Source organism: Pelecanus crispus, chromosome 4 (genome assembly GCF_030463565.1).
Source record: "Pelecanus crispus isolate bPelCri1 chromosome 4, bPelCri1.pri, whole genome shotgun sequence".
Lineage (NCBI taxonomy): Eukaryota > Metazoa > Chordata > Aves > Pelecaniformes > Pelecanidae > Pelecanus > Pelecanus crispus.
Genome location: NC_134646.1, coordinates 28,631,746 through 28,644,829, shown reverse-complemented (window position 1 = coordinate 28,644,829; position 13,084 = coordinate 28,631,746). Strand labels below are relative to the sequence as shown.

Sequence of the window (13,084 nt, the reverse complement as noted above, 5' to 3'; positions counted from 1 at the left end):
GAGGTCTGAGATCCCCGAGGACAGTGTCATTTGGGTGTGCGCAGTGTCGTAGCATAAAGGTGATGGGATTGCATTGTTCCTTAGGGGAAAAAAAAATGATCAACTGTGAGAAAGTACGTGTTGTTTCTGCTGCTGCTTTGGGAAAGCACTTTTGACTTTTTCTTTATTTCATGAAAAATTCTTCTCCTTGCAGAGAGATTGGAGAACTTGTGTGAAACTACAGGTGCTTGCTGTTCTCCAGTGAATTCTTTGTGTAAGCATCCACTGTGTAGCATCATGAGATACAAAATGTTTGCCATGTCTCAGAGTATTGCTCTTCAAGCCTGTGCCCATTTTGATAGATATGTAGCTGATGGTTATTGCAAATGTTCGTACTAATAATTTTTATTAAGGTATCAACACGTAATTGCCAAAGTTTAATGCCTGCTTGTTATTCTTGCATCTAGAGAAAGCCACTTTACAGTTCCAAGTGGCTTTAAAGATGTGGGCAAACCAGAAGCGGTTTTTGTAGTTTGTAGTGACCAACTTTCCCTAAAAATTTACTTCTGACAATTTTGGAGTTAATTTTTCCAAAAGAGACAGTAGTCATCTTGCACCTGTAGCTATGGTGCTACCTTCTTATTTCTAGCTAGTACCACAGCAGGGACCCACATCCCAGTATTTTTATTCCCTACAGTTTGCAACCATGTGAGCAATTATAAAACTGACCTGAATGATGCCTATTTCCCTCTGCTTTTTGGAAGAGCTGAGACCAGGAGCAAAAGCAGATGCTATGATTCTTTTGAGAGCTAGATCGTGCCATGTTATATGTTCCTTCAGTAGCTTTTTCCTGTTGTCCACAGGCAGAGGGAAGTGCTTCTGCTGAATTCTGTTAGAGAAGGGTTAAGTAGAGCCACAGTCTGGTAACTGTAAAGATGATTTGTAGAATGATCTGTCTTGAATTTTATGATCTTCTCAAAAGTTCACGTTAAAACTGAAATCCCTTTTTATGTACCATTTGCTATCCAGTATACTTTTCCATTTATAAATGCAGTGCTATGCAGAGTCTTAAATTAAATGTATATGATCACAGAACAGTATGTAATGAGGTCTGGGGTTGTTACTGGTAATACATTAATCAGATTTAGGTTTGTATGCCCATGGAGCAGCTTTGCACTTGTTCAGTTCACTCTTCTATTCCCTTAGAGGTTTTCTATAAATTGCAAATAACTCGCAGCAATGCATTCTTTGCAGAGAAACTAGCACCATAGAGCTCTAATGCTCGCTGGATGTTTTGGTTGCTTCTGGGGTAGGAATAATACAAAACACCAAACCTAGTTATTAAAAGAGCCATTTCTTTTGTCATGTGGTGGCATGAGGCATCACAATGAGGCATAAGGCCAAGTTTTGTTCCCAGCGTTGGGTCCAGTGCTGTAAGTTGGCTGGGCACAGGAGGATATTTTAGCACAAAGCTTTTGCTTGGCGGGCACTGAGGAACTTGTCGCTTACTTTGGCTGTTTCATGCTGCCAGATAACAGGATTTTTTCCTAGCCTGTTGTTCACTGCTGTTTTGCTTGGTGCATCTCTGTCCTGCCTGGTAACAGCTTCTTCTATTCTGGTCCCATTTTTCTGCCAGCAACCACTTCTAGGGTGGTTTTCTGTAAATGGACAATCCCTTACAGTATTTGCTAGTTAAAGAATGCAAAATTTTTGTCATTAGTAACCTAAACCCCCCATTTGGAGTCTTGGCTTCAGCAACAAAAATCTTGTGGATTAACCACTTTCACCAGCAAGAGGCTTTCTGATGAGCTGTGGGAAGAAGTGTATGCTTGGCGGTAGGTCTACAGTAAACAGCTGGAATTTGCATGTGGTGAATTAGCACCAAATAAAATCCCCCCTTTTTTTGCTTAATTATCCTTGCATACTCAGATGGATCTATTAAACATTTGTGCAATAGAAATTGGTAAAACCACACATCTACAATAAGTGGGTTTTGATTGTGTACAGATTTGTCGGCTCTACTGGTGGCAGGGCCTGTGTAGGTAATGGAATGGTCTATGATCCGATGAAGGGACCACTCTGTTCCCTGACTCCTCCTCGGCATGCAGTGGTGCCCTGAGCTGGACTGAAGCGCTCCAGCCATTGGAAGCCCTTGCTTCAACTCTGAATCTTCAACTACTTTACATAACTTTGAGACCTGCTGTTTTGAATCCTACAAAGCTGCAAGCATAAGCAGGTGTAAGATATACTGCATTTGTATTTCACAGGCTTTTTTGTTGTTGGTTTTCTCTAAAGAGGTCATAAAAGATAGAATGTTTCTGACAACTACTTGAAGTCCTTATTTCTCTGAAGACTACAAGAGGGCTAATGGGCTCCTTACAGCTGATGTTACAATTCTTCTTTGCAATGTAGGGTGAGATTTCTAAAAGACTTTTATTTCACGTGGAAGCCTAGTGATGTCTTCCAGAATGTCTAAGCAGGTGAGGCACCTAGCTTCCAATGATTTCTTTTCAGCACTGAAATGCCTCTCAGAACTTAAAGAAGTATTTATGGAAGACCGTGGGTTTGGAGGTCCTAGTTTTATTTAAATCTTGAACTTAATTTTCAAAAGAATGGGGAACATTAGATGAGAACTGGCGTGGATTTTAGTGACAAGTTCCCTCACCCCACTCCAGTTCTTGAGAGAATGTGAAAGAAAACAGCAATTTTCAGCCTTTTCCTTCTCTGTTTGCTATTTATCTGCTTTCTTGAACATGGAATCAGTTGCAGGAACAAAACCCTGCTCATGCTGCTAGTTATTAATTTCAGTCAGTAGCAATCAGACTATACTTCTAACAGTCAGAAAAAATACTGCCTTCTGATTTCTTCACCCTCCCACTTCACCAAAGGGTTATCACAACTGCTTATGGATGGACTTTCGGGTGCTGTCATGACATTAGCATCAGACAGCGAGCAGCAAAAGTTAAGCACTCAAAATAGTGTTTTAAGTGCCTAAAAAAACTTGTGTGAGTCTGAGGAAAGAGCATGGGTGAAATAGGCTACAGGGAAATACTTCTGTGAGAGAGCGCTGATTTGAATGAAGCTGTGGATTCTAAACCCCAGTCAGGGTGCTTTTAGGAAAATGGCAGTGTCTGTGAAGTGAGATCTATGATAAACATTTAAATAGTTTACTTTAGGAGACAGATGATACTTAGAGAATTTAATTTATTCAGTACTAGAGAGATGAGGTTTTTAAAGTGGTAAACTTTTCTTTTAAAGGGTGAATATGGGGGGGGAAAGATGCTGTTAATTTCACATAAGTGGTTTTCCTGATACCATCTTTTTTATTTCTTTAAACAAAAGCATTAATTGGAACTGAGAAAGAAGTCTTTCTCTTTCTTAGAGACCTGGCATTTTATTTTTGGCTAAGACTGAAAGCTATTGTTGCCTAAGTTGATGCTAAACTGGCAAATCTATGAACTAAAGCCAGTATTGTTACTTGGATCTAAATTTGTAAGGACATTTGGTTGTCTTAGAATAAAAGTTGAGCATACAGTTTACCTCAAGGGCAAAGTTATACCTAAAGATTATTTGCACAGGTTTACAGCTGAAAACGTTGCTTAGCTTATTGACATGTGAGATTTAAAGTAGCCTGTTGGTGGAAGGGAAGAATAATGGCAAATGATGATGAATGTGTCAAATGGTCATACAATAGACACGATATTCACCCACAGGCTCACTGCTTTTTGGCAAAGGGCACAGTTTTTCTACAGTGGCAGCTAACATCACAAGGAGGAAAGTTTCTAGTGAAGACTGTGATTTTGAAAAATTGCTTTTATTGTGTTTTTAGGGAATGCACTGTTTCAGTGATAGATAAGACTGGCCTTAGCTATGGCTGGTATCAGTTTGACTTAGAATTTCATTTTAATTCATGTTATGAGAGTAGTGCAAACCCACAGGCACTCAGCTCAACTTACAAATGATTTATATTGAAATCGGGAAGTAAAATCTAAAAAGCAATCTAAATAATTAAATTAAATTGGTCTAAACAAAGGCAGTGCCCATACAACAGGCTATCCTGATGTAAGTATAGCAGTTTGCCCACAAAGCTTGCTTTCTTTTAATCAATATTCCATGTAAATTTTTGGCTACTGGCAGGGATGGGGAGCCATCTTCTCTGCCTTCTGTGTGGAAGGAAGTTCTCTTGGAGAACTTGCTGGATCTGCTGAGGAATAGAGAACTATCAAAATTTTATATTTGACACAGCAACTGGAAATCCAGCATGTGTTAAGGGATTTTAGATACCTTTGAATAGAACTGATTTCAAGATGTGAATTAGCAAGGACATCCTTCAACCCCAACTAGTGTACACTCCAAAGAACTTTGCAGGCTTTCCTGTCATGTTTAGGAGTTGTCATGTCTATAAATTACCCAATTTAACTAAGTATTGGCTGTAATCTCTGAAAAAAATTGGATTAAATTTGGTAAAGGGACAGGTGAGCAAGTGCTGCCTAGTCTTCAGTGTTCAGCAGTCATAGTTCTTGGTGGGTAGTTGGGACCAGTGTTATGCTTTTCCATTGCATCTTTTCTGTGAGCTGCTAGTTCTGCTTCCCCAGGATTGTGGAAGGGTAATGCTACAATGGTGCACAATAGAGAATAGTTCAGGTGAAACACTTAAATCCACGCGCATCAGCTTACTCTGTTCTCTGTCTATTCTCTGAGTTGTTACCATGGCCTCTGGAAGTGAGGTAATGCCCAAACAAAAATGATGAGGGGATAAGCTAGTGAGACAGCTGTTTGAGTAAGGTGATCTGAAGAATTCTTCGAATGTTGGTTGATAAATACAACATAGTCCATGTTTATATAATTTTGTGGTAACAGTTATAATAACTATACCCATAGTGTAGTTGTATGCATGTCATTTAAGATAACTCCTTAATTCTTCTGTCTGTGGTTTACACTAGTTATATATAATTGTATCTGATCCTCACAACATATCTGTGAGCTAAGGAAGTACCATCCTTGGAATGTGTTTGGGGAACAGATATACAGGGAAGTTCTTCCTTAAATCGACTTGAAAATAGTCTTTTCACCCATTCTTTCTTCAAAAGGTAATTAGTTCCAAACTGGACTGAATGAAGATACAGTATAGGTGTTAGAACTACGCTGGATTTAAGTCCATCTTTTTACGTCTGTAGGAAATCCAGCATCAGGAAAGGGGAGACTGCTTCCCAGCAGTGCTGTTCCATCAGCAGGGAAGCCCCAGCTGCCCATGAGGACAGGGCAGGAGCAGAGGGGTCAGTCAAACACAAGGGAGAAGTGGGAGGGTGGAGAAAACCCTAGAGCAGGAGTGAAATCGAATGGACCAGAGGAAGAAGGGAATAAACTGCTTGGATATTGAGAAATAGCTTGCTATTCTGTTTCAGTAATTTCAGTAAATTCACACTTCTTTTTTTTTTAAAAAAAAAAAAAGAGGTGGGGAGTAACTGCTTTAGAATACCAGCACAGGCAGAACGAGACTGCTTAGTGGTTAATTGAGTGCTGTGAGTGGTTTTATTTCTGAGTCATGCAGTTATACCAGTCCCACACAAAGGGGAACTTTTAGATCATATGTCAAAATCTTCCTTATACAATCTGAATTTTCGAACAGTGACTAAAACCACTTAGTGTTAAATTTGTTGAGGGACTTAATTAAAGTGTTTTGATTGTGAATTCTTTCAGGACATTGTACTAAAAAGTTGGGTAGAGTTTGAGCTAGCTGTTTTTTACAGGAAAAAGCAGTGGCCATTCTGTGATTCCTCGGGCATGGTTTGTTTGCAAATATGATTACTAGCTATCTAATTTAGGATTGAGTGGAGAGGAAGAAGTTGTTGCTGATGATGTTAGCATGACAAAATAAAACATATTTCACAGGAGAGGAGTAAGGAGGAAACATACTTCAGGGTAGCAAAAGCAGCAACTAGATTTTAAGAATCTTGTCCATCTCAGGCTTTGAAACTTCGTCTTGGTCAAGGGGTGTAGCCACTGCCATGTTCTGGTGTGTACTGCCTCCTCTTTTATTACCCAGCACCTCACTTTCACAGGCAGGTGCTGAGAAAACCTAACCCGTACATAGCATTTTGCTTTGTCAAGATCTCAGTCCTTGGTTCTGTGGCTTGTTCTCTCTTAAGACACAGAGATGGTCCTACCTCAGTCTAATCAATATCCTGCAGCACTTTTTAGCCAGTTTTCTTAGCTGTAGGAAATTAGTCCAAATTCAAAGAGTTGCCTCTCCAAATAAGTGTCTTGACCATCACTAAGTTGTGGAGTATGTTATTTAGTCACTTTTTCTCAGCACAGTGAACAGGACAGACCAGTTCTTGGGTGAGTTGCTCTTCTGGTATGAGGCAGAGGGAAATTTTTCTCCTAGCTCTGCTGGTCATGTTGGTTTTCCACAGCTGAGAGGGATGAACAAACCTGTCACTTACTTGTATGTGTTGGGTTTCTGGGAGGTGGGATGGGTGAGTTTATCAAAATGTGTTTTGTAGAAAATCATTCATAGGAAGAAAATCTTAGTATCCCAGACCAGGTAAGCAGTGACTATTACTTCAGCCAAGCACACGCTGCTTCTGTGGCTCAGTGAAGTCATGGTTGTTGCAGGAGGAGTGTGCCAGCCAGAGAGATGTCATCTAAAGCCCATGGCCTGAAGGTATGAGTAAATAGTGAGTAAATGAGTAAATGGACAGGGAGCAGAATTTTAGTCCTTGCTTTGACCTGGCTGAAAGCTATGAGGAGACTTACGGGGTAAATTCATACGTTAATCCGGAAGTTCTCTTCCTGGCCTGTCATGTGGAAAAATGAATGTGTTCGGGCACACTTGCTAGGTTTTTGGCTTCATCTCAGAATGTCTGTGCTTACAGCAGGCCATTTTCCTGTTATAGCTGGTCTCCTTTTGGCTAACTTCCTTCTTAGCCCAGTAGTTTTGTCACTGACCTGACTTAGGAGAAATGCGTTCATAGCTGACAGGCCTCTGGCTATTTGTGGAGTCGCTTCTTTCCCCGTAATGTTCTACTTTGTATTAGGTCCTTATGGTGGAGGGGAGCCTGCCTGGCACGTTAGCCCCCTTGTGAATGCAAGGGAACAAACTGCAGTTACGTTACTGGAGAGGTTACTGGGCATTCTTAGTCTCTGCAGTGTCCTTCATTTTCTGCCTGTCTTGCTTTAGCCTAATCAGCTGCCATGTAGATCAGAGCAGGATGCCAGCAGGAAATGGGGAATGGTTGCTTCAACGCCTTGTGCACTGTTGTGGTTTCAGAGGATCGTAGATGACTGATGCTCTGGATTCTGCTGTCCTACAGCCTGGAGCAAGGATTGGGTCCTTAAGGTCCCACATGTGCTGCAAATTGACCTAACCATCGAGCTACCACTTGTACAACTAACTTACTGCCTTTTCTGTTAGCTAAGCCAAAGCGGAAACTACAACCGAAGATAATTCTCTAGAGCTGGTGAGTCCCTATAAGCAAAACTAGTCAATCTGTCATCGCTTGCTGTGTGAGAAGCCGAAGTTAGCCTGGGGCATTGTTCTTTTATGTAACAGAGGGGACGTGGCTCTGGTCCAGGTGATCCAGAAGCCTGAGGAGCCAGTCCGTCCTGTGATGTTGACCTGATTAGCTGTAAATAATCCCGGCTCAACTGCCCTGTTCGCTGTGTTTGCCCTTTGCTGTTGTTTCGGTGAGGGGAGGGGGAAGGACGTGTGTTTCCTAGCTACTAGGATATCTCCCGTGTTTATGAATGGGACTACCTGTACCATGATCTGTGCAGAACTGGTTTCGGCGCATGCATGGAATGAAGTATGGAGGGAAAGAGTGGGTTTATGAATGCTTGTACAGAAGCATCTGGCTAATTAACTCAGCCATTAGGTAGGAGCATTCAAATCCTTAAAGAGATTTTCTGGGGGAAATACAGGGTAATCATCTCCTCAGGCACCCAGGAGACCCAAGAGAGGCTGACTTGTGCCTTAATTGCACATCAGGAATTTAGGTGTCGTTTTTGAGCCTCACCTGGAATAACTAACTCATTTGGTATCACAAGGATTTAAAGCTAGTCTTACTGCCAGGGTAACACCGTCATCACTAGGCCATTTTTACTAGCTCATCTGTCTCCACTGACAAGCCGGTGCAGTACAGAGAGGGCCCAGGTCAATTTGCTCTTTTGGTCCCACAGAACACATGCCCATCAGCAGTGGGGGGCGGGAGTGGACACCGACCCAAGTCACAGAGGGTATTCCAGGATAGCACGGTTACTCTGTTTCAGGTGCTCTCATGGGAGCATCCTAAGCCTTGCATATTAGTTAACCTTTCCCATAGTTGCTATATGTGAAAGGTCTTTGATCTATGAATGAGCCCAACACATGGTGCTTGCTCACTGTATGTTAACAGCAGAGATGTTATTTTTAGCTCCCGAATTCTTCTTCACTTCTTTCTGGCACTGAAAGACCTTTCGTCCTTAAGACAGGCAACTGTTCACTACATAGTGTATTTGGGATAATGTGCTACATAAGGCTAACGCCTCCATTGGGAACAATCTTCTTTGCGAAATGGGTAATAGCCATTAAAAAATCGAAATAAAGTAGTTGCATTTTAGAAAGTTTTAAAAAGAACTGTTATCTTTGGAACATGTAATTTAGAGAATTCGCTGCAGTAATCCTTGATTTAGAACAATTACTGCACTAAAGTACTTGCTTTTTTTCCCCTTTAAAAACAAAACCCAAAACCAAACCCCAAACCAAAAACCAGACAGGTTTCCAGCAAAAGCTGGGATAATGGACCGGAATGGAAATGTAGCCAAGTCTTGCAAAACTCCAGTATACAGTTGCTGTTCTCTCAGAGGTCTTTTCTCCTGCCATCTGAGAGCATTCCCTTTCCTGGTCACTTGTTTTGTTTTTTTTTTTTTTTTTTTAACATAATCAGTAGTTGCTAGAAATAAGTATTGCAAGGACTAATATGCTGGCTACATTCTTACAATTGGGTTTGCGTGAAGTGCATGCTGGTTTAAGAGGAAGCTGTTTTATAACATTTTTAATTACGAAATTTCTTATGCAACAGAGTTTAAGGGTCAGTTATAAACAATCTAATCACAAAGCTTCCTCAGGCAGCAGCTCACCTGTGTAACTTCTTGTAGTTCAAGCCTGACTCAGTCCAGCCTCACACCAAACGAGATTCAGGAGCTAGAATACGAGGTATGCTGATTCAATGTATGGTTCATAATATTTCTTTTGCAGTGGTGCTTGCAAACCATTGGAATAGTTTATCTATGGCTACAGTGGGTTTTTTTTTTCCTTTTGAAGTCCTTTAGTAGAAGCCAGGCATGTGTGTCTGTTTTTCACAGCTGTGGAATAGCAGTCCCTGAACAAAAGGGGAAAGGTGTCAGAGAAGTTGCCAGTAGTGTTTGGGGCTTGAAAGACTCAAAATGCCTGTGTTTTCAGTTCTGAAGCACGCAGAGGAGCTGCTTGCTATCACAGGAGTGTCTTACGGGCAGTAGGCAGGCCATGCCGAGCCTCTGGATCTGACACCATGAAACCAGGCCCTCCGCAGCCGACTCCGCAGAGGCAGCTCCAGTCCCTGACTGCAGGATAGTTTATACAGCTACAAGAAATGTAACTGTAGTCTCCTACCCGTTGTGTGGGCATGGACTGCATGCAGAAAAAAGGGAATCCGTATTCCTAATCAGCTTAAAACCACTGCTGCTTTCACTAAGATTTTAGTAGGAAACTGAAGATAGAGGGAAGGATCACAGACCCTGGTGCTTCCACTTGGGCCAGATCTAACTGAGAAGCATAAGGGAGCACCTTACTCCTGGTATGAAAACAAGAAACTTCTGCTCTCTTTAGGAACAAAAAGAAAGTAATCTTCCGAAATGACTTTACTTCAGGTGAGCAAACAGCCGAACAGACACATTGCATTTCCTACAAGGGAAGACTGAGCCAAAAGTCTTCAGTCTTAGAAGTGACCGTGCCTTCCTGGGCTTGCTTCTACCTTTGAGGGATTCTACTCCATCAAGCGTGAGCATTTCTCATTTTTTTTAAGCCAGACAATTGACTTTAGTTTTATTACAAAGCTTTTATTAAAAAACAAATGCTCAGCACATTAACTCAAACTGGAATGACAAAAAAAAAATCGGTTGACAGTATTTTTGGCAAAGGCTGTGCCTTACTATTTTAAAAAATGGGTACATCAATGCTCATTTCAACAACTGGCATAAAATCCCACTAACAGGCTAACAAAAACAGATACAAATACAGAACAATTGAAGTAATAATTCAAGTGCTGGGCTTTTTACAAGGAGAAGGGGAATGGGTGAGAAGGAGAACTCACTGCAGTCAGATTTGCTGGATGTATTGCTTATGTTTACAGAGTAGATGATGCGAGACTGACGTGTCTACTGACCAGCTGACTGTTGTTACATTTATTTAGTTCTACAGGACACTGTATTATATAGACTGAGAGGCCACTATTTGTTACAAATAGTTTAACAAAAAAGCCACCTTTTTTCCATACAGGTTTTTCCTCTGGCAGAAAAAAAAAAAAAAAAGAAAAACCCCTTTTATTTAAAAAGTATTTCAGATTTCTGACACTTGTTTAAAAGCTCATACCTAGTAAAATATACACCAAAGAAATTACAAACTAAAAGTTAAAATATAAAAGCATTCAAGTTTCTTAAAAAAGCTAAAACCAAAATTGATCCTGTCGCACCATTAAATAAAAGAAGGTTGAGTGTGTCCTCCTGGTCCAGGCAAATTCCGTTCCTTGATGTTCTGTATGGGGCAGCTGTGGTCTACGTTATTCTGCTGGCTGAAGCAGGCACAGCCAGCCGCGCTTTTGCTGACTCGATATGGACACAGATGAGACGGGGGCTTAAGAGTGCAAGGCAGAGGTGGAGCGAAGACAAAAGCTGCTCTGCTGACCCAGGAGCTCATTTGCTCTATTTATATCGGGGCTGGACCTCGTGATAGTGAAGGATTTTGGCAGTGATTGTCTTTATGATTCAGTGTCTCTAGCAGTGACATCAGGGTGAATGACATCCTAGACAGACTCCTTGGGGGTGGTCTGTGTGGATGAAGGACACACCTAGGGTTTAACAAGCTTCCATCTCCAGAAGGGGTCCTGGTGTCGCCGCCTTTGCTTTGCAAGTTGAGAAAGCGTTTCTTTTCCCACCTACAGGGAGGGGGGGGTGGGGGTGGGGGGAAGAGAGAGAGAGAGATAAAGACTACATAAGGCGCTTTTTTTTTTTTTTTAAAACATCCTTCAAAGAAGCTGATGATGGGTCACTGTAACTCTATGACACAACTGTATTAGTGGAATGTGTCCTTTGCAACGTCAAAGTGAAGTGCAGAGCACTGCTATTTGCTCTTGCTTGAAGTTTGCAAGAATATTTATGGAGAGTACTTTAGATTTTAAATAGATGTCCACACAAACTAGAAAGGTGGGGTTTTAAGCTATTTAGACATTCAACATATTACAGAATTAATTCCCTTCTGTAGTGGATTTCATTTATCTACAACATTTGACCCAGATATCTGTTACAAAATTAGACATCCTCAGGGCTTTCGTACTACAGTGGTTGAGGTCAACTTAACCTCTACTTCAGAGCCTCAAGCTCTACTCCCTGCAGAAATGAAGGAATGCTGTCTTCTGTAAGCAGCTGGGTAGAGGAATGTGGTGGGTGAGGCTTGTGTGAACACTGACCCTACCATGCATCCGCATGACTGGGGAGAATTCGTTCTGCTCTTCAGTGGGGGTAGAGTACATCTTCCAGTTGCGTAAGAGCCAGGGGCCTCTTACCTAGCAGTAAAGTTCACTAGGATCTTGGAAGGATTTACGTTGTTACAGCATATGAAAAGGCCAATAGTGCAAGCCTTCTAGGTATTGCTCATCCAGGGAGGAACAGTTCTTCATCATTAGGTCTCTGGGTTACATCAGCCGACTTATGCAACTGCTAACTGAACCATCACCCCTGCCCTTCTGACCCAGACAACTGGGTTATAACAGGGTCTCCACCCAAAGACTGTCTAATGAGTCAGGCATTTTTCCACAGACGGACACACATTCTCCAGTAATGGTCTCAGAATTATTGGTATCTCAAAAAATCTACGTTAACCTCTAGGCCTCCAGGTACTAACTCAGCTGCCAAACAAGTGGAGGGTTCAATGAGCAGAGCTTTTGAGAATGACCAAAATTAGCACAGGAATGCAGTTCGGTGGAGAAGGTGAGCAAATTTTCACCAGAAGAAACACAAAATGCTTAGTCACGCAAAGAAGATATACTGCCAGCACCTTGAATCACGCAAGGCAAGACAGAACAAGTTTATGAAGAAATGGTTTAAACCACAAGTCAAACTTCTGTTAGACTAATCATAATAGATAGACTGCTTGAGCCTGTAAGAGCCACAAGCAGAATTAATCAGCAAATATTACAGCAGCAGTATTTAAACCGGGGCCATTTATAACCAGGCACCCACCTCCCATCTGCTGCAGCTTCTGTGGAAGCCATTACAACACAAAGCGTTTTGCCTGTACTGGTTGAGTACAGCTCCTGAATAAGGAGTTACAGAGGCTAATGTACTCCAGGGAAAAAGCCTCCAAAACTGACGCTGGACCCTTTGATTTTAGTGGGCACAAGCTGAGGCCCCAGAATCTTACTAAACAAACTGACTCCTCATCAGAGGCCACCCATATGACCATTGTTTTAGCGGAAAGTTGAGGACACTGAAGAAGTTTAGCTGCAGGCTAAGTAAGGTAGGAAGAACAAGCACAAATTTATATCAAACTGTCCTCTATAGCTCTAATTTGAAGGACACTCTCCCCTCCCCCGAATACCACCATCCCTGATGCATAATGAATAATTTTCACCTGCTGCTGGTAGCCACAAAAGGACATTTAAAGCCACTGTGGCCTCTTACACAGCACAGCTGAAAGTCCACTAGCAAACCAGTGGTTTCAACAGAGGTGGTCTGTATTGACTAATTCAGTTCCTATTTCCTCGTAAAACCAGCCCAAGTCCCAACTAAAAAAAGCCTTCTGAGCTTCCTGCTTTTTTTTTTTTTTGTTGTGTTTTTTTTTTTTTTCCATAAAGTAGCGCAGTGCTCCGTA

The 13,084-nt window shown here is 41.6% G+C and overlaps 1 protein-coding gene across 2 annotated transcripts in view; it reads right to left on the bottom strand.

Moving 5' to 3' along the window:
* Positions 1–11,070: 11,070 nt before the first annotated feature.
* LEF1 (lymphoid enhancer binding factor 1) overlaps positions 11,071–13,084 on the bottom strand; it is a 69,741-nt gene continuing 67,727 nt past the window's right edge. For both annotated transcript variants that reach the window (XM_075708729.1, XM_075708731.1), the window contains one exon: positions 11,071–11,150. In XM_075708729.1, coding sequence (XP_075564844.1) covers positions 11,071–11,150 — 80 coding nt within the window. The remainder of the gene's footprint in view (positions 11,151–13,084) is intronic.